Below are 22,455 nucleotides of genomic sequence, written 5' to 3'. Positions count from 1 at the left end.
ACCAGTCTTTTAGTTTAAGAATTTGTCAAACATGCTAATACATTCATTACCAATTATCTTATGCTCACAGATAACTAATTTGCAAGATCCGTTAGCATTTGCTATTGTAGTATAATAAAATAAATACTGTTCTGCCCACTGAATTAAACAAACACTTGTTTTGCATTAAAATGACTCATTATACACAGATGGTGTTTAGGCAAACTTAAGCAATGTAATTTACGCACATTTTTTTAAATTAACCTCATGTACAGTAAACTCAAAATTGAGTTTTGTAATAGCTTCCACAAACAGGATCAGGAGACTGCTGAACAACAAACCAGAGGCAAATATTTATTACACCCCCAGGGCATGGTTAAAAAAAAATAAAAAATTGGGAAATCTGATTTTTTGTGTTTTATGAGGATTATATTTTCAAATTGAATTTTTCAAATGATGCACATCCCGATTCAATCCAAATCCTACAAATTCAAGATCCCTAGATCTAAACTTGCAATTGGGTTTTAAAAAAATTAATAGGGATTACTTTTATTCATAATATCAAAATCATTCTAATCCCGCTGGTAGGGTGGATTACACTTTTTAATTATTGTAGATTATATATATATATATATGTCATGTCATTTTGCTGTCATCGCTTCGTGACGGTTGGCTGCATGAAAGGATCAGAGCCATTCAACGCCCTCTGTCTCGCGTGGCATGTAGCAGATTAACTCCCGACAATCCAGTCCACGTCCTGATGTTGTCAAACCAGCATATTCTTGGTCTTCCGCGCCCTCTGACCCCTTCTACAAGACCTGTCATCACACTGCCTTCAATTGTGTTGTGTGGTTGTCTTATCGTATGCCCGAAGTATCTCAACTTGCGAGATTTAACGTGGCTTAACAGCTCACTTTGTGTACTAGCCAGCTTGTAAACTTGTTCATTGGTCATCAACTTCGTCCATGAAATTTTAATCATCTTTCTGAGGCATTTGTTTTCGAAGGCCTGAATGCTTCTCTCTTCTTTTTTCATCGTCCAAGCCTCACAACCATATGTCGCTACCGGCCAGACCAAGGCTTTTATCACGCGTAGCTTGGTGGTAGTGCTGATTCATTTGTTTTTCCACATTCTTGACAATTTAGCCATCGCCGCCAAACCCATTGCCAGGCTCGATTTCACCTCACCCGCACAGTCAGCATCCTTCGTTAATCTGCTCCCTAAATACATGAAAGAATCCACCTGCTCTAGCTTTCCGCCATCCACTATGATCCCAAGTAGTTCGTCAGTGTTTGTCATCACTTTCGTTTTTTCTGTGTTGATTAGCATATTGTACTCCTTTGCAGCCGATTCCACACGGTACAGCAGTACTTGTAGTTCTTTCAGTGGCGTGGCTAATAATACAATGTCATCAGCGTACCCAAGATTACTGATGGTCTTCCCACCAATCCTGAATCCTCTGATAAAACCTTGTAGTGCTGTTCTGCCAAGATGTTGAACAGACATGGAGAGAGGTTACAACCTTACCGGACCCCTTTTTTGATTTGGAACCAAGTTGACTCGAGATTGTCTGTCCTCACAATAGCACTCTGTTGCCTATACAGATTCAGAAGCAGTATATATATAGAAAACATACACTTTATGTAGGATGTCCACAAAATCTCGTTACCCCTGTATACATTAGTATAATATTTTCATTTATTATTCACACAGTAGAGTTGTTTTGTTTTTTTTCAAATCCAAGAAGGAATATAGGCATGCATTCAAAAACACTGTTTAACGCAATACTTCAACACAAATAGTTGGAAATCAAAATACAAATAATGTGTGAGAAATTGTATTTATATCTGCATAAATGGAATCTTTTAATGACATTTTCTGAAAAGCCAGATAGAAATAGTCAGATAAAAAGCATACTCATTTGAATAAATAGGATTACAAACTCTGAATTGTTTTGATACCTATTGCACATTGTGAAAAAAACAAACCTAGGAGACGAACATCTGCTGCCTCTAAGGCCCTATCTCACACACAATCTCATTTTCTAGAAGTCTGCAAAGGCAGTCTTGTAATTAATCTTATTAACTCTCTCAGGTAGCTGACCTTATTGAGTAAAATGAAGTCTCACGTGTCTGCTCTTATCAATTGTAATAATAATAATACCAGTAATGAAAATAATAAAATGCACCCACAAATTACTCATAAATCCACTATTAATTCTTGATTCCGAATTGTATACTTTGAACTTGTGTTTTAAATTTAAACAGAGTTCCTAATTTTTAAATCTTTTAAATAACCTTATTTTTTTAACTTAACAAAATAGCATAATATATCTTACAATTTGATTTTTAGCTAGTGGAAAAAATGAATTAGTTACTAAAGGAAAAGTTATTCGCACACAAGGAGTCTGCTTATTACTTGCGGCCCTGAAAAGTAATCCAATTACCTGGCAATACTGCAAGGCATTACTTTAAGAACCCTGGTAGCTAGAAAATTCAAAGGAAGGCTGATTTATCTTTGTAGCTGTCCTACTTTTCAGAAACCAGGCAGCATTTCTGCTATGTGATCTTTCAATCAATGTTAATGCCACCTGTACAGGCATACAATGTATGCAATATGACAATGGAGTTGTTATCCAAGACACCAAAGAATTATGGGCCTGATATATTCTCTACGTTTAATATTATATATATCTATATATATATATATATATATATAGATATATATATATATATATATATACTATATATGTAACAGCTTGGCAAGACAATCTTTTCATGCTCTTCTCTTCTTTTCCAATACTTTATTTTTCTCAAATCTTTTCTTGGGGCACTTTAATTGCAGATTCCCTGACACTGATACTGACATACCGTACACATCATAGAAAACAATCTGTCTGAAGTATCAGTCCAGGCAAGGGTTTAAGGCATTTCTCAATTGTGCCCTACAAGCAGATATAGAGGCCCCTTGGAAATTGCTTTATATCTGGAACACAAGTCTCTCATCTTTTTACTAGAAAGTACATTCTTTCAAACTATGAAACTTGAGTAACCCCCACAAAATGCATTAATTTGTTGTAATAACTGTGATTAATACTATATGGCTATAAATCAGTTGTAATCGTGGGCTCAATTTAGCATTAATGTGCTTTAATGAGATGGATTCTATTGTGTCATAACTATACATCTTAAATTCAAAGTTGATTCCATTCTGGTAATATAACAGCAATTAAAACCAAGCAGAACACAGTATTTAATATGGTTTCCAAGAGCATATGCTTGCTACGGTAGTTAGTAGCTGCAGGTGATTGAATTAGCCAATTTATTTAACTTTACAGACATACACAGTAATGATCTAAGCCTTTAACACTTGCTGATAAAATCATTATTGGCTAACAAAGGCTATGTTTACAACAAATTTTGGCACCTATGATGGGACGAGTTACATCAGTGTCAGTTTGATACAATTAACATCATTCAATTGGTCAAAATGCAAATTCCAGGGAATCATCATCTTACTAAAATAGAAAGTTCATGTTTTCATTTCATTAAACCCTTATTTTACCAGACAAGAAGATTGAGATTCTCATTTACAACAACAATCTGGTCAAGAGGCAGAAACCACAGCAGCACAAAGCAAACAAGTACAACATAGAAAAAATAATAAAATTTTAAAAATACATGAACAAGTACATACACAAGCATCAGATAACAGAGGATTCAAATCCCGATTTAAAACATCCTCCGAAACAAAACTCTGTAGTTTTAATTTGATTTGAAATTCATTCCAGTCATAAGCAGCCGCAAAATAAAATGAATTATACCCAAAAACAGTGGACACTCTGGGAAGAACCAGTCTAATAAATGAATCTGATCTTCAATTGTAAACAGAACAGAACTGTAATAGGCTGCAAGGATATAGTTGGGTTTTCCCAATCAGGGTTCTATAAACTAACCTAAATCCAATCCAATCCAATCCACTCCTTAACTCCTGTAATCCCATTTCAAGCATTGTGTTAAGAAATGCTTATTGTATTGCATAACTTCAGAACAGATAAGGGTAAATGAAACGTGGTGTCAGAAAACATATCTCTCCGTACAGCTCACTCAATAAATCCTTATCTTGCACTTCTTAAGAATTCCACTGTTGGAAAGTTTTTAGTACAAACATAGTTGTCTTGTAATAATTATAATAGTTATAATAGCCTTTCTTTGAAAATGAATTGATTTTGACTTAAGAATCATACATTTTTTACCAGACACATTTTGTTTTACCTTGAAAAAAGTTCATATTACAGTTAAGCTAGGACTGAGTCAAGTGGATATAACACACTACATTTATTTATTTATTTCCTTAAACATATACATTCTCAATAAAAGAAAATAAATCTGTGACTGCATATCTCAGGGCATATTTTGCAGCACAGAACAAAGGCATGTTTCTACTGTCTTATTGCCTCATCAGCAAAAACCTGACACCTGATACTGGTTACAGAACCAACAGTACATTGATATAATTTGAAAAGGTGATTAAATGCTTTAGTGGGTTTTCTATGTTGATGTATTCTTGTGCAACTAGAAGCTAGTTCAAGTGGTTATATGATCAGTTTGGGGCAATCGTTTGAGGGGTGATGAGTGGGTTTAACAGTTAGCAATGCAGAGATGACATGAAGTTAATTCAATAGCTCTGTCAGGAGTATAACCTTCACAAACCAAGAATCAGTGACCATGATAAGTGGTGGAAATGAAAGTGTAACACTTCCCTTTGAACTTGTAATTTGTTCATTTCCCCCTTACATCTACATCTACAGCTACCTTCTCCCCCATTCCATTAATTGTGTTCTCATTGCCCTCAATGTTTTTCTCTAGCTAAAACTTTAATTTAATTATGGGCTTCATGGTAATTCCAGAAATTCATGTTTTGCTTCCCTGTTTCCAGAGAAAACATCAAATCAACACATTAACAAACACTACACATTCACAAACACACTGGACAATATTGCCAAACTTTTCATGGTTTTTTTGCAATGCAAGCAGATTAGTCTACAGAAATTGTTAAGCTTTTGTAGGTACTAAGTTTTAGGCTGGAAACACACTATAATTATATCACATCTAAGGAGATGGTAATTACTGTAATTAGACTTTAGGTATACCAGTAATTCAAGTTTACAAATCAGCTTCTACTATATTGAACATACATTTGTCAGAAGACATGAAACTAAAACCTCTCTGAAGAGGCGAGGCTATCAAATTCACTTATACAAGTATCACAGCAAACTACAGCAGAGTCTGTAATTTTGTATCCTGAGGAAACTAGCACAAGGGGCAGATAACCAAAAAGAAGATAAATCAGGGGGCACAGGATTGGGTAGAATAGACTATCACCAATGTTCAGGTCAAGCAGGATAATAGCTTTTATTTTGTAAATGGATTGAATGATAGACACAAGCATATGGAAATTAAACTGCATCTTCCCGTACTTTAAAAATGGACGAGTCTACCTGCGTTTCCATAGACACTAGAGAAATTGTCTTGTCTTCCTCGTTCTTCCAAGAGCAGAGACCAACCTTAGGCAGTGTCCAGTCTTGAAATATTACCTTCATAAGTATATGTTGATGTCAGTTTTAGGATTTAAGCCCATTAGGTGTTGCTGTAGTTCTTAAATTAGCTGCATAAGTTTGTTTCCTGTCAAGATGGGAATGTAAATGTTTAAAATGGGTTCACAACCCTTTAATAACCAGACAGGTGAGAGAAGGATGAAATTCTGATGACAAGATAAATAATATTCTAGACATGACAGGCATACATTGCAAGAAAACAGCAAAGACTGGATTGTAAATATAGCATTTTATGTAAAACAAAAAACAAACCAAAAAAAACACATTTATGTTAAAAGGTTAATCCAGACAACATTAATACATTGGAAGCTTGTAACCCACTAATGTAACATTCATTGAGAAATGCTTCGATACCAATGAATTATTACCTTGACAAACAACTGTACAACAGCTGGCCAAGTTAGGATTTGTAAAGTAAACAATTTCTAAATTGATACATAGCTGTGAACATATTACAGTTCAAATTTGTGGGTGGGTGTGGGTGTGGGTGGTGTGTGTGTGTGGGGGGGGGGGGGTGCAGGCTTGTTATACCTGGCATTTCAACAAAAAATACATTAAAATGCTTAAACATTCAAATTATATGTGAAGTTCTGCTCTTACACTGTGGGGGAAGAGATAAAGAGTGTTGAAATATAAAAGAAAGTACACATCGAAATAATAGATGCCTTTGGCATTTTATTAATTTTCTTATTTATTTATGTTTTGGTCTGGTCATTCTAGGCTGGTTAATGTATGCAATTTCAGATTGCTTTAATCTATGGCCATGATTTAAAAGTAAAAGAGTTACCTTGAAGATGTTCATATTCTGGAGTTCAGTGACAAATCTTATAAATGGGTATAAGTGGTAGAAATAGTCTTTAGGTAGGGTTTTCATATTATTAAAGCATATAGCTTAAAATTGCATAGCTTAGTTTCTCTACAACCTGCTTACCTTTTTATGTTTGCAATCATTTAAGTGGTTCTTATTACACTGTCATATTAAGATATAAAGGCTAGTTAATAACCATAGTGTACTGGTAATTAGATACGTTTGTTACAGAAGTAACGATGTAGATTAACGATCTGGCTAATAAATGCAACTATTAAAACATATTATTAATGATGCAGTGTGTGCAAAACTCTAAAATGAGATATAATGTAGTAGTCCTACGTCTAGACGAATACATTTCCCTTTAACCCAAAGTGGGTAACCATTTTGGCCATTCAATAAACCACAATATGACCCTCCCCTATATGACACTGTTTAACTAGTATTTGTATGTGATATTTTATCGAGTGGTGTCTCATTGGCAATCTAGGACAGCTGATATAATGTAAAGTATGTATGGGGATTAAAATAATCTGAAACCAGCAACATAAGAACATGTTTTATACGGTACACTCTGTGAACTGCACACATGGGTTTGGGAAGCAATAGATACTTGGAATATTAAACCAGTCTGACTAGTTTTACCTAGTAAATTAACTCGCGTTTTGTAGTTAGAGATTTTTAAGAAGTACGTTTATAAAAACTGTTTTACAATTGTATTATGCATGTTTGTTAAACAATTACAAATTTGCAACACCTTATTTCAGTCGGTTACATTTGTAAACCATCGGCACTACAACACAGTCGCACAGCATTACCTGTAAGGTTTTACACCTGGGCTGTTTCCAGCGAACGTGATGATTTGATTTGGCAGGTTTAACCAATGTATCCACAACTCTCTTACGCATGCATAGCCTAATAATGTTTCCAAAACACGTTTTCTAGCAAAAACGTTTTCTTTCTTTTTTTTTCTGTTATCCATCAAGACAGACCGTGAAAATGAATGCCTCTGATAAAATGGGATCTTTGAAAATTTCTCCCGAGTCCCTGAAACAGCTTCTGGAGTTTTTTAACCTCTCGCGTCAGGACTTCATTGAAACATACAATTTGCAGCCTCTGGTCTACATCCCTGAACTGCCTCCCAGTGCTAAGACAGCATTTGTTGTTATTTATGTTATAATATTTGTCCTAGCTCTTGTCGGAAACATTCTGGTGGTCTACATTGTAGTCAGAAAGAGGACAGTGCGGACAGCTACCAACATCTTCATCTGTTCCCTGGCTGTGAGCGATCTTCTAATTACTTTCTTCTGCATACCTTTTACCTTACTACAAAACATTTCTTCAGAGTGGCTGGGAGGTAAGTGGTCTATAATGTTATATAGTTTGAAACGATTCGGTACTGGTTGACATTTTAAATGCTAAAAGAACGGCAGTGAAATTGGGAATAGATCATCGTGCACACCCGTTAAATATAGTATGTTGGTAATGTAACCCTTTAATTTAAACAAAACCTGCATTAAATGTGAAATACAAGATGCATACTGCTGGAGTGGTGTTTAGTTTCTATCCATAAGATCAACTTCATCTAAAATGTGGGGAAAGTATTTTTCCACCAATAAAATAAAACTAAAATAAATTAGCCTTTTATTTATTATAGGTTAAAGCAAAAACAAAAACAAAAAAATAAATAAATAAATAAATAAAAAGGAAATTGCAACTAATAGGATAATATAATTAACAGTGCATTAGAAAAAAAAAAATTGCTCAAATTATATGCGGTCATTAAATGCTGTGAATGTAACTTGTCATTTTAATAACACTTTGCTCTGTAAGGTGTCTTCTAATTCACTGCAAAGTGTCTCAACAGTTAAATATTGTTCTTCAATATAGTTTATACTTAGAGCTTTGCTGTGCATACAACAAACATGAATAGAGGAAACTGGAAAATGAAAATCTAATCCAAAAATACACTGAATTAATGCTCTCTTTGAACAAGAGATTCACTGAGCACTTAAATCAATAACATCCTTAGCAAAATAATAATAATAATCTCCACATTTATTCCCTTTATGTATGTTTTCCATAAATGCTTTCATTCAAAAAATACCAACATTTTCTACCAAACTTACTTGTTTAAATTTGTAACATTTTTATTTCTGCAATAGGCTTTGCCTATGAGATGCATTTTGGACACCACTGGTGAAATCCAAACAGTGATGTACAAATAGAGCTTGAGAAAGTAATCGAGTTAACCTCAAGGGAACAACGAAATCAATAAAGTGACATTTCCCACATCAACCTACAAATTCTAACATTAACCAAACTTGTGCCAATTTCGAAATGTGCTCCAACTACCTGACAAGCTGGATAATTAGATTTTTGGATCTCTGAGAATTTAAAGTGCACCAGAAATCATGTTGGTACAGGAAAGGTCAACCAAAGTAAGAATTAAATAAATGTGTGTATGTGGTTCAGCAGCTTGTCAGGGGTGTTTTGGACACCTCATTGCAAAAAAAAATATTATTGCACTCGTCTGATCCCAGGATTCTATGGTATGAGCTGTTGGAACATGCTAAAATAATGATATCTCCACAGTCTAGAAAAAATGGGCACTTGATTAAAGTTTATACAATCCTAAGTGGTATAGATAAAGTTAATGCCAGTCATTCATTCAAATTTAGCACAGCGAGTATAATGGGAGGGGGGATAAACGAAAGCGGAGTAAAAAATAAGTTTAGAATGGAAGGTAGGAAGATGTTTTTTTTTTTTTTTTTTTTTTTGTTAACACAGTGTTCTTTATGCATGGAATAGCCTATCAGGTGGTGCAGTAAGATCTAAAATCTAAAACACTTTAAATAATGTTTCTGTAATCTTTTGTTTCATTGTTAACACCCTGACAACTTTTTACACTAAAAACTTTAAAATCTGTTTCAAAGCTCTTTTCAAAATGGATGCAGTTGTAGCAACACACAGGGACGTGTAAAACTATATTTTTCAGAACCCCGCTACTTACTCTTTAAATTCCTTTAATAGGAGCAAATGGTGTGATAGGATGTGTACTTGGTGGGTCGAACAGCCTCTTCTCGTTCCTAAACTTTTCTTATGTTCTGATGTAATGGGCAGATTGTGTCTAGTCTCCAACTGGGGACTACAGAAATGATTGGCTAGCTGTCACATTATTAATCACTGGTTAGGGAGCCTCGCTAAACCTTATGTTATGTCATTAGGTGTTTTACCTAGTAGTTGAATCAGAATTGGACTAGAGCTTTATTACAGTACATTTGCACAGTGGTTTTGCTGTTTACTATGCTTTCGAAGTATTCCCTGTGCTTTATGTGGTTAACCAGGGTGTTTACCATGCTTACCATGATTTCACTTTTCTTTGCTATTAAAATGTCACAGCACATTTTTTATAAGGGTTTTGACAATGCAAGTTATAGTATAATATATTTTGAAATATTCTCATAACAGCAGTGGAACAGTCATTGATCTGTTACTGCCCTACATATGAGGATACATTTGAGACACCTCTGAAGGAAAAAACAAACAGTGATGCACATATTAGGACATGAAAAAGTTATAGTGGTAACCTCGTGGGAATAGTTAAATCAATAAAATGTCACTTCCCATATTCATCTTGAAATTCTAATATAACCAAGTTCATGGCAATTTCTGAGTGTCATCTATCTAAGTGACAAGCTGGAAATTGAAGATTGGAATCTTTATCTCGATAATCTAAACTAGACTACGATTTTGGCGCAGTTACACACCAGCTAAAGGACAAGGAAGGATAAAGAATAAAATAAAGGTGTAGATGGGACTATAGCTTGTCAGAGTGTACCTGCATATTGTTAACAGTTAAACGTATAGGTAGGATTGATAGCAGCTTGTCTCCAATCAGGGACTCCAGTAATTTCCCTGGTTGGCTAGCACTTTTTAATCATTGGTGAGGGACCCTTGTTAAACCCTATGCTCTCTTATTATGTTGTTTTACTGTCACCAGCGCAATAAATTTGCACAATCATTTTGTAGTTTACTATGGCATATATTTCCTCTGCTTTACCATGGTTAATCAGGTTTCTTACAGTGCTTTACCATGCTTACCTAGGATTCACTGATTATTGCAGTTACAAGTGCAGTCCAAAAGCTTACTATGTTAGTGGCATCTGTGTCTAACCTAGTTGGAGCAGAACCAAAGCCTTAAACAGTGAAAAGATGACAATAGTTAGGAGGGAATTTATGGTCTAGTCCGGCCATCCTTCTTTCATAAGAACTATAAGTAAAAGCTATCCTGCATGTTTGTTTGGTATACAAATCAGACTTCTGAAACATCTTTTCTACCACCAAGCTATGGCATTTCCCTCCTAACTCCATGGCTCTTCAATAGGATGTGTCTCCCCTCTCTAGAGCAGGGAAACTGAAAAAGTTGCTGTATCCCTGTGGCAAAGTGCCCGCCCCTGTGTGTATTTTGTGTTGTATGTTGAGTGTTAATGTTGGTGTATAGTCATTGGTACACGGGATATAAACGGGTCTGTAACACGAGTGTTTAAAATGTATATTTGTATTTAGGCACGAGGATTGTACAGCACTTCACGTGCAAGTAAAATGTAATAATATGCGAGCACGGGGAATTGCACTTTATTAATTCACGTGCAGTTGTACCGTGACTTCATATGAATGATTGATTAGCAAGCAAGTCTCTATACAGCTGCATAAAAGCAGCATGTTTTCACTCACTCTAGGTTGTGTGTTCAGTGAGTGGAGAACGGGTGTGGAGAGGAGAGAATTAAAAATGAGAAAACTAAATAAAGTAAAATATATAACCATTGTTTTCACTCACCGTGTTTGTTTGTTAGTCCACTGTTTGTTTAAATGTTAGTCCGTTTTGTTTGTCTGTTTATTTTGGCCTCACGTGCCTTGTGCTGTTTTTGTTACAACCTTTTTATTTACTGTCTGTTCATTTATTAAACACTGAGCGTAAAGGAAGTGCTCAGCTTCTCTTTGATTTTTTTCTGGTTCCTGTTTCTGGTCTGATGTCCCCCCCACTCCAGCTGTCTTTGTGACAATCCCACAGTCATGTTGCATGTTTCCTGGGAGAGTGTTTTCTAGTTTATTGTTTTTGCATACTACCAAATGAATACCTAATATTATTTTTTTAAACATTCTAACGTTTTCTAGGAGCACTCCACCTTTAATTCTTGAGAAAGTTTTGTACTAGTGGGAGGGGGGCAGGAGTGATTGAGATATTTGAAGCAGAGAACATGAGCTATATTATGTTGTTTTATGTGGATTGTACAATGGTTTTAATGCAACATAAAGGATGGATTGCTTGCATGTAAAGGCTATTTAGGTAAGGGTTGGCACTTTGTTCTGTCTCACCACCTCAGCACTTTTTTTTCAATCAATCATTGAATAATTATGAAGGCTTGATGCTGCTGTAGCTATACATAATGGATTTTTGTACCATTCAGAGCCTTGGTTACACTGGCAGCTTCATAACAGCGCATAGCATTATGTGTTTTTCGATTCAGTCATTTCAGCATTCTTTTCATTGATTTTAATTAAAGGTAACCCTGTATACAGTTTTGCATTTGTATTAAAAGATGTTTGTTAGCCTAGCCTAGCCACACTTTAAAGGAAATTTAACAATAACGCAATGCCAGCAACTACAAAAGAGATGCTGCAATAGACTACAGCGACGGCATTTTGGATTGCATAGTGGTCTTCCAATAAACAGACAGTAACTATTGACCCTTGATAGAGCGGTTATTATTTGAAGAGTGTTATTCTCTATTAATGTTTCTGCTTAGATCATTACTTATCAGGCTTAGTAGCAAATATAATTTCTGCTGAGGACATGTTTTGCACTGCTTAGTAATACCTTAATAATACTTGTCCCTTTGCACCTGCATGTGAGGGTCACTAGAGATAACAATTACATTTTATGGATTGCACGTGTCTCGGCAATATAGTCAGAATGTAATTGCACTCTACAGTATACAGTCGCTGTGTATAAATCAAGGGATGTGTGGTATACCTACTGATATACTGAATGTACTTTACACATCAGATTTGGGCATGAATTCAACTAAAATGGTAAATTACAGACATTCATGTGTATATCTCCATATTGAATATGTTATAACAGTGTATCTTGTTATAAAGAAGACTACTATAATAAATAAAAAATTTACACAGGAATATTGAACCTTCAGACTGTAATGCAAATAGAATGCTGTAACATGGTAAAATTACATTGTTCTAATACAATCTTTGTATTAAAATCTAAGAGAACTCAATAGAAACAGAAACAGTAGCTGCTGAAGAGTTCTTTATGCAGGTGATTCCCTAGTGCTGTAAAATGTGCCAAACAATTCCAACTGTAGCTTCTGCTGGTGGGGTACAGCTTGATTGATGACTAAGTGGCATATGAGGAATATGTGCAACAGGTTAAAAAAAGATTATATTGCCACAATACAAATTACTTTGTACACTAACTTTGATTTGCTGTTTTGTTTTCAGGTGTCTATGTATGCAAGATGGTCCCTTTTGTGCAGAGTACAGCCATAGTGACTGGTATCCTTACCATGACTTGCATTGCTGTGGAACGATATCAAGGCATAGTCTATCCACTGAAAATGAAAAGGCAGTACACATCAAAAAGAGTGTACAAAATTCTAGGTATGTTTTATATATGTAAGTGTATAAGATCTAGCGCTAAATCACTTTTTTTCATTCAAATCCAACGACAGAATATCCAGGCACACTGTTATGCTGCTTTTCTTAGCAAATGTATTGGTTGTTCTAGAGAAAGTCTTTCCACAAAGTCAGTTTGCTTAAACAAGCTTTCTTTTCCATGCATAAACCCATAAAACAAATAAGCTGGTGTATAAACTGAAAACGTAATGGGTCTCGGTCATCGGTCAGATTTAAATCAGCAACCAAATGTGGAGCAAAACTCATTTTCTTAAAAAATTGATTCATCTGCTAGAAGCAACCAAATATTTATAGGTGATGTCATCAGAATCTTTAAGTATACTGCAAAACATGACATGTTTCACTAATTATGTTTTTTTAAAAATCCACAAAAATAGCATAATTACAGGCACTTCCTGTTTTACAATATAGATCTTCCTTTGGTGATCCCTTGATGCATATCATGTAGCAATTATAAAGCCTACAATCTTAACCAATAATCAGGATCCTTTTTCTAAAAAAAAAAGTATGGTCCTTTGTATTTAATTAAAGAATAATTAACAAGCTTCTTTTTTTTTTAGATTTAATCATGATCTACTTCTATATTCCCTCTATTCTCAGGAGTGGTCTGGGTTGTTGCTGTAATATTAGGATCCCCAATGTTGTATGTACAGCAGCTAGAGGTAAGATACTTCCAGAATAGGGCTGCTTAACTCATCACATAGTACACTAAATTAATTTATCTCACATGTTCAATTTCGCGGGGTGCTTATTTCTGTGTGGTGTCTGTTTTACTGTAATTGCACACCCTGGTCTGGATTATGAGCTGGCAAGTCACTGTACTAAACAAACACAACACTGTTATCATCATTTTAACAAATGCTTTGCAGCTGCAGTTCTTATTTGCGCTTTAGCCTTAAATATGTCACTCTGGGTGTTCCTGCAGAAATTCACAAAAACAGGGTGTAGATGAAGGATCAAATATATTATAATGAGCTGTACTAACACTGCGCGCAATTGCTACACTTACAATTGCATCAATTTGTTAAGAACTTTTGAAAGCATGTTTTAAACGTAATTGTTGCTGGCATTTCCCAGTCTGCTTTTTCTTGTGTGTTGCCAGTTGTACTCAATGTATTTTTGAGATTTTACTACTGTACTGTATACTGTGTAGACCTACTGTACAGATTTATATTTTTACATAATGTAATGTGTAGCCTACCCAAAACACATTAGTGTTATTACAGCGCAATCATTTATATTTAACATACACTGAGAACCGTAAAAGTGTGTGTGATTTTATTATATTGTTTTTAATTCTCCTATTATGTTTAGATTTTAGGTACATCTGTTATGTTTTGGGTCATATCAACCTGATGCAATTTCAAACTAATTTAAACAGCCTTAGATTGATTAAATCTTTTTATTTGCAAAGGTTTTACAGTTTTATGCTCTTTTAGTCCAGGAGCTGTGAAAAAACTTATTTGACTGCCAACCTGGGAGCTCCTCATTTTGGAATGTCTTTACCAATGAGATGCTGTTGCAGTACTGACTGAGAAAATTAGCCTCTGCCAATATATGTATATATTGTTTGTTTTTTGTTTTATAAATATCTCCAGACAGGTGCAGCTATTTCCAGAAATAATACAAATATAATAATAATAAATTAAAGAAGTTTGTTTTATACTTGCACACAAATCTACATAGATAAATGCCTGGGGTCACAGTGACCCGAAACATCTTATTTGTACACATGACCTGTTCTAAATAAAATAAACATCTCAAAGGTTCTGTTTTGTGTGTATAAGTTTATGACCCCAACTTAAGAAAAGTCATAAAATATTATACAGAAAATGAAAAGAAAAATAGCATGTAAGCTAATTGGAAACTAGAGTCGGATCAATATTATATATATATATATATATATATATATATATATATATATATATATATATATATATATATATATATAATATTTAGAAATAGTTTGTCCAGGTAAATTAATGGACCAATCCACTTGTACAAATGGGTGATTGTTTACCAAAAAAAGCAAATGGTATCTTCTGCAATTCACCCCTGATATTCACTTAACTGATACCATTTGCAACCAACCTAAACAGTTTGTGAACAAGCTTATGAATGAAATGATTGGGAACAAGGAGGATTCAATGTGTGTTAATTGCGCATTATAGGGAAACTGTGAACAAGGTAGAGATACATGTTGTACATTAGCAGTATTCCACTGTTTTGTTGCCCAAAGAACTACATTGTTCAGTAGTTTCATATTAAGAGATCAAAATTGATTTGTCTGATTCTGCATCATTAGGTGGTTTCTTTTGTTAAAATACAACTTTCTAAAGCTGCTGTGAGGAGTGCTAATTATTAACTATACAATGATATCCAGGGTAAGCATCTACGTGCTATTGAATAGAAAAGTTTAATCATAAATGACATTGAAAAAGCTTGAGTATGTGACTTGAGAGATGAACTCATCTATGTTAAAATTCCTTTCAGTGAAAATGTGCCTTTGCAATCAATGTATTGACATCCCCCATCAAGTACACCTTATTTTTTTAAACCATTACAGAGTGAACATGATTTTTCCTCAGTTGCTTCTTTCCAGAGTGCAAGACTGAGATACTTGTTTCTATAGTTAATATGGTGTACTTTTTCCCGAAATTTCACATATATGTACAGTGCACGCTCGCCAATGCAAATCAGTAGGACCAGATTTGTTCGGCATACTGATCGTAATTTGTACCACACTAAAAAAAGTTTTGTTCTATCTTTTATGTTTTTTTTTATATAGTTATATTTTTGGTCAAAAATAGGTAATAGCCTTTTGAATAACAAATACAGAGACAGCTATACATATTTGACAGACTCCAAACATGGAAGTTTGGTTTCTACAGCTGCCATCAGCATGTTTTTTGTTATGATGGCCTGTGTTAGAATTATAGGTCAGTTTGGACTAAAGAGATCAGATTAGTGAGAGTCCATTGTATTTGTTTATGTTTTATTTAGTTATTTCAACTTATTATTAATAAGTTGAAACTGAGTCAAATTTCATAAGTCACTGTGCATACTCGCACCAATTTTGAAATAATTTGTTGTTGTAGGTGAAATATGATTTCCTGTATGACCACCACCATGTGTGCTGTCAGGAACGTTGGCGCACCCCTGCCCACCGCCAGGTTTATGCCACCTTCATCCTTGTGGCTCTGTTTCTCCTACCGCTGACCGCCATGCTGATTCTCTACACCAGAATATCCTTTGAGCTTTGGATCCGGAAGCGTGTTGGGGACTCCTCTGTATTCAACACAATGAACCACAGGGAAGTCAACAAGATTACAAGGTAGAAATAACTCTACAAATACACACAACGGTGCCCTTCAATAAGCATTGTTAATGTAATTGTTTACGAACCTTCTGAGTGGTTCTTAGTGCGCTTATTCAATACAGTGTTTATTTATCTTTTGAGAAGTTTTGTACCTGCTCTTCAATTCCAGTTGTCTTTTTAGTATTTTTGTCATACTGTCTTTATACAGCAGAACTATCAGTCAGTGACACTGATCTGTAACTTTGGAGCAAGCTACTTTTTTTTTCTTTACTGGCATTCACTTGTGTACAGTAGTTGGAAATTAAGTAGAGATATACTTAGTACAGAGAGAAGGAGACACAACTTTATACAAAGAGTGGTGAGGTTATAGAATGGGTTACTTAGTAATGCTGTTGAGGCAGGAATCACTTCGATCTTTTACCCAATCAGCTACCGGACGAACTTAGATTGGCTAAATGGCCTCCCATTGTTTGTAAGTGTTCTTCTGTAATAAAGACACTTTTTTTCTGATCTAGGCTATAAATCATATATGTATGGCATGCAACTAGAACTTAACCGTTCTTTAACTCATGCCTTAAGGCACAGTATTAGTAATTGCATGACAAGCCATGCAGCTGTTTACTCGTTCGGTTTGTTTTTGTTTGTTTTTACAGGAAGAAGAAGCGTGCTGTTAAGATGATGATAACAGTTGTTTTGCTTTTTACTGTATGCTGGGCTCCATTTCACATTGTGCACATGCTCTTTGAATACAGTGAGTTGCTCTGCTTATTACCCTGTATTTTTCCATAACCGTAAATGAAGTACAGTAAGCAGTTCATGTTTTGAACACTGATAATTAATCTGTTGCTTGTGAAAGGTATATATTTTAAAGCACTTATTTTGTCGAAATAAAGTTTAAGAAAAGGTTTGTTATAATATAAAATAAATTATTTACTTTAAAAGTAACACTGCACTCTCTCATTAAATAATAATAATAATAATAATAATAATATAATAATAATAATAATAACACCTTACAAAAATGTAATTGCTGGTGAATATTATAAAGTTAGTTATAATTTAATTTTGTAATGTTTTTAATATCAAAACCTTACATAGACATGTCAATTTTCTTGTGTAATATTGAAAGAGGACAAGCTTTTACAACAATCTTCAAATCTCAGTCCAAATGTATTCAGTCTTTAAGTACCAAGTACCGAAGTACCAAGGTTAAAGCCAAGTTTCAAGTACAATGCACATAGTCAAAAATCAATTGACTCCACAATGTATAGGCCCCATTGACACGCATGGTTTACTGTATATTAGTTTAATAATACTGTACATAATAATAATACTTCGGTGAGGCCCATTCAACTAACATCAGTATTATCATGACTTTCTTACAGATGATTTTGAAAATGAGTATGATGAGATCACAGTCAGCATGATTCTTGCCATTGTGCAGGCAATAGGATTCTCCAATTCCTTCAATAACCCTATTGTCTACGCCTTCATGAATGAGAACTTCAAGAAAAACTGCATGGCTACCTTTTCCCATTGGATCTGGAGGCCAAACCAGAGAAACCAGGGAATCAGCATGGAGACGCCAAAGCTAAATGTGCCTCCTTCTAACCCTGTGAGACGGGAGGCTTTCCAAGCACATAGCCCGACACAGAGGGTTGAGTTTAAACTTTCTGAGAATGTTGCATTGGTACCGTCCAATGAAGAAAAATCATCTGTATTTGCGGAAGAGAGAACATTTTCAGTCCAGCATGAGTTACCAACTAACATCCTTAGTCACAAGCAGAATGAATGAAATGATTTCTGTCTCTTCAGGACAGAACTGTGTTATCACTTGAGTTTTACTTTTTTTGCGTATGATTGCATGCATAAACACTTTTTATTCTTGAAACCCAATGATTAAAAAGAACTATGCTGCACATCACCTTATAATATAACGTCTTGATCAATATTGTGCTGTGGTGTGTTTCAGTAAGTATTTTGAATTTGATATGTTTCAGGAAGTATGTTGAATCTTTATGGACAGCTTATCTACAGTACAATCAGTCTATTTCATTGTGGAATAAGACCCTATTGACACATCTTGTGTACCTTAGTCTATCCATTTGCATGTTCATTAAGAGGGCATTTTGTAAAGGAATCCATTAATTCATTAGAACAATTTCACCTGTTGTTTCTTTTGGATAAATATTGTAATATATGGTATTTAATGTAAAATTATTTTCTGTACAAGGTGTATAATTGTGACACAATAATAATAAAATAATTTTGGTTAAAACATCATAGTTGTCTTTGGCTTGTTCACAGTTTACCCTAAACTGACAAATGGATCTTGAGTCTCACATAGATCCCTTAAATGTGTGGATTATTTTGATAGTTATCTTAACAGCTTGCAATTGCTTGTGGCAGTATTCCTTAAAATGCAGATTATCTCCATTCCTTAACTGCAGATTCAAAGTAATTTGTAATTAAGTGGAATAATTGGTGTTATTTAAAACATCACCTTTCAAGTAATCCAAATATCTTTAATCTGTTTCTAGGTTTTTAAACCATTTTTAAGAGCGATCTTATTATTATATATCATTAATACAGCTCCTGGTACAAACCATTTACTCTAAATCTTTAATTCTTCAGATCCTGTTATCCTGTATCGTTTCCTTACACATCACAGATGCTCCTATGGAAAGCATTGCACAGCTGTTGCCAAATGACAGATTCTATTAAAGTTAGACTAGGAGAGCAGAAGCAACAAATAATTAACTTTTCTTTTGTATTAAAATCCTGGACCTGAAATCAATGTAAGTGTTTTCCTAGCGTAATGAAACTCCTCACATACAATCAAAATGGTCTATATCAAACAATTCCAGAACATCTTCTTTGTTATATTAAGTGACTCACTCATGCAACTGATCCCTGATTGATTCTGGTACTGAAGGCTAGATTTTGTAAACCACTTTTCTGGTTTTGATTGAACTATGAAAGGACTTTTGCCCAACATATTTTAGTAATAAGAGTCTTCATCTTTAAATAAAGTAAAAAAAATAACTACATTTGGAACTCAATGAATGATCCATGTACTATGTGACTTGAGCCAATGTTTAGACCGCCTTGAATATAAGATGTTCTATACCTAAATGCTATTCATATTCTTGACGTATGTGCTAATGGTACTGACCTTGTGTTACTAATGTTATATGTGAATCAGTATAAGACACATCATTTCTGATCCAATGTATATTATATTATCAGCTCTTCACTGCATTGTACACTTCTTAACACATCAGTTTTAATAACATTCTGCTCAGGCAGAATTAAATATATTAATGGAAACAGGAAGCCTGTATGTATTAATCCTGAGATTTTTTCATTGTTAATTATCATGTTTATTATTATGTGATGACACATCCGTGGGTTTAATCAAGCACTTTTCTTAAACTGAAGCGAGCATATGCATATGATATTTGTGTATCATTTCCTTCCCATTTTGTACTGAAAAAAAAAAAGAATTAGTATGCAGGCTTTGCAAAATCGAGAGTGTGGTGCGAGACCAGTAAACTCCTTCAGATTTGATATTGATCCCTATATTGTGGCAGAGCAGAGGCTCTGCACACGTGTGTGTGTGTGTGTGTGTGTGTTTTGTGGCTATCAGCCATCTTGTTTAAGGTGTGGAGGAACAGCCTGGGGTCAAGATTGCCACCTTTGCACAGCCACACAATGTAAAATGGTTAATTGTATACAAGTAACAAAAATATGTTTCTTAGGCATGGCCAAACAGCGTGGAGAGAACAGTGAGAGTTAAAAGGGGCCATGGTAGTTGTGCAGTTTTGTTTAAACCTTTTGTTTTGTTAATAATAGAAGTGCACCAAACTGCTGAATAGCAGTTTTACAGTTCTGTTGCTTACCAGCCATGACCGGTGTGGTGAACTTTAAATATTATTATATATATATTATATATATATATATATATATATATATATATATATATATATATCCATCTCTCTCCATGAGAAAGCAACTGTAGCAGTACCTCAAGACATTTTGTCATGATCAAACCTTTGGGCTTGCTACCTTGATTCCTGGTTAAACAGGTAAGCTGAGCAGACCCATGTTAGATATTCCATATTGCAGTGTTAACTGACCCACTAGGTCAGACAAGAAAGCTACTATCAAAGACAGTTTAGTAAAGGCAGAGGGAGGGCATCCAAAGAAATAATTCACTTTTGTTACATTTCAAACAAATCAATTCTGCAGTTCAGTTGTTGTATACTGTGAATATATCCACCACTGTGTCACTGATCTCAGCTAATTTAAAAAGTGACTGTAGTATTTTAATGAGAATGTCCAGATTGGGTAAAGAAACGTGGACAAAAGAGAAATAGATGTCTGAAAAGAACACACATTAAATCCATCTTGTTTACCTCAAAGTCCACAAAAAATATTTCATGAACACATGAAATGTTTGCATAAACCTTCTGCAAATCAATGAGTACCTACCATTGCACATTTCTCCTTGAACAGGAGTTTTACCCAAAGAGAAATGTAAACATATTTGAAAATGGTAAGCACATTCTGAGGGGTTGATCAAAAAAAAAAGAAAAAAAGATTAAACGGTAATCATTTTTTTGTTTTAAACTATAGGAAGGATTTGTACAATTATGCGCACATCCCTCTCAATGAACTGTTGCTACTTCTTCAAAATGACTAAGGACTCTTAGACAGATTTTTTTCCATAGTTTGTAACTAACCAGCCATGATAACACTAATGAACAACATACAACCTTATTTTATGGGGCTGTTTAATTACAGTAGATATAATGGACGCTAATAGGTAACATCATTCCAGTCTGCTCACAGAGCACAAATAAAATATTTAAACCAACACAAACAATAACAAATATAAGTCAGGCTGGGCGATCGCCTTCACTGTTCCTATATCTTTTTAAATTTCTGCTCGCTGCTCTCCTCTGTGGACCCCACCCAGAGTGCAGAGAGCTGCAGGTATTTATGCAGGTGATCATCTCTCGATTAGCAATAAATTAATCACTTAATTAATTTGGGAGATGGACACCTTCTGCACAGGATTTTAATGTGGATGGGGCTTCACATCCACGCTGCAAAACAATACAAAAACAATAACAAAAACACATGACGCTTCACCGTCTCATATATATATATATATATATATATATATATATATATATATATATATATATATATATACACACACACACACACATACACACAAATAAAACTAACACAAACCACAGTACAGGGGCAGAGGGGGAAACCCCGTTCTCAAATAAATACTGAGCAGGGTTGCTCGCCCTGTTACACCATGATTGAACTTGATCCAGAAAATCGTACAGTTGTGTATCTAATATGAAGTGCTTAGTCTTCACCACCCGCAAAACCAAAAGGTAATACAAGTGTAATATGTCGGACATATTACTTGACTGGTAACAGGGAAGGAGGGTATTGTTAAATGTTACCTTAAGACTTCCCTTAAAAAGACAACTTTGCAAATGGCTTATAAAATATGAGCAATTAAAAAGCTGTAATGACCAGTTGCATTTCAGAGAGGCTTAAGAAGTGGGATAAGCTGTAATGAGCTGGGAATCTGGTTTATTACAGGTACATTTCTTCTACAAAAAACAGTCAGTATGCAGTAGTTTGTCCACCTTCACATTAATGTTTTTCTGCAGTAGGTAATCCTGTGTTTCATAATCAGCCCACAGATAGTCATTACTCACTTCAAATGTGTGCAGTAATGGTAGGAGACAATAGTGCTGATTATGGGCTGGGTTGGGAGAATAGAAGCATATGGTATAATTCTGTCTCCAATATGTAATATTCAGCGTTCGATCAACAAAAAAATCTTAAACTGCAATTTAGCACAAGGGATTTTTCTCAGTCCTAAAATTAACAAACCTTATTTTTCACAAACCTCATTTCACTATATTTTTTGTTATAGTAACATTCATAAGTGGGTCATTAAACCCCAGCTTAATTAATATA

The 22,455-nt window shown here is 34.7% G+C and overlaps 1 protein-coding gene across 1 annotated transcript; it reads left to right on the top strand.

Moving 5' to 3' along the window:
* The first annotated feature begins 7,403 nt into the window (after nt 1–7,403).
* Nucleotides 7,404–18,235, top strand: LOC121325882 (pyroglutamylated RF-amide peptide receptor-like). Its single transcript, XM_041268962.1, has 6 exons — nt 7,404–7,761; nt 12,927–13,085; nt 13,722–13,783; nt 16,220–16,455; nt 17,094–17,191; nt 17,826–18,235. Exons 1-6 carry the CDS (start codon nt 7,404–7,406, stop codon nt 18,233–18,235), a joined length of 1,323 nt encoding a protein of 440 aa, XP_041124896.1.
* Nucleotides 18,236–22,455: the final 4,220 nt, after the last annotated feature.

Source organism: Polyodon spathula, chromosome 13 (genome assembly GCF_017654505.1).
Source record: "Polyodon spathula isolate WHYD16114869_AA chromosome 13, ASM1765450v1, whole genome shotgun sequence".
NCBI classification, from domain to species: Eukaryota; Metazoa; Chordata; class Actinopteri; order Acipenseriformes; family Polyodontidae; genus Polyodon; species Polyodon spathula.
The sequence above is the reverse complement of the archived record's forward strand: the minus strand, read 5'-3'. Positions and strand labels throughout refer to the sequence as shown.

Coding starts and splice junctions, on each gene's coding strand:
- LOC121325882 (XM_041268962.1), top strand. CDS start 7,404: ATGAATGCCTCTGATAAAATGGGATCTTTGAAAATTTCTCCCGAGTCC. Junction 13,086..13,721: donor AAGAGTGTACAAAATTCTAG/GTATGTTTTATA, acceptor CTCTATTCTCAG/GAGTGGTCTGGGTTGTTGCT. Junction 13,784..16,219: donor TGTATGTACAGCAGCTAGAG/GTAAGATACTTC, acceptor TTGTTGTTGTAG/GTGAAATATGATTTCCTGTA.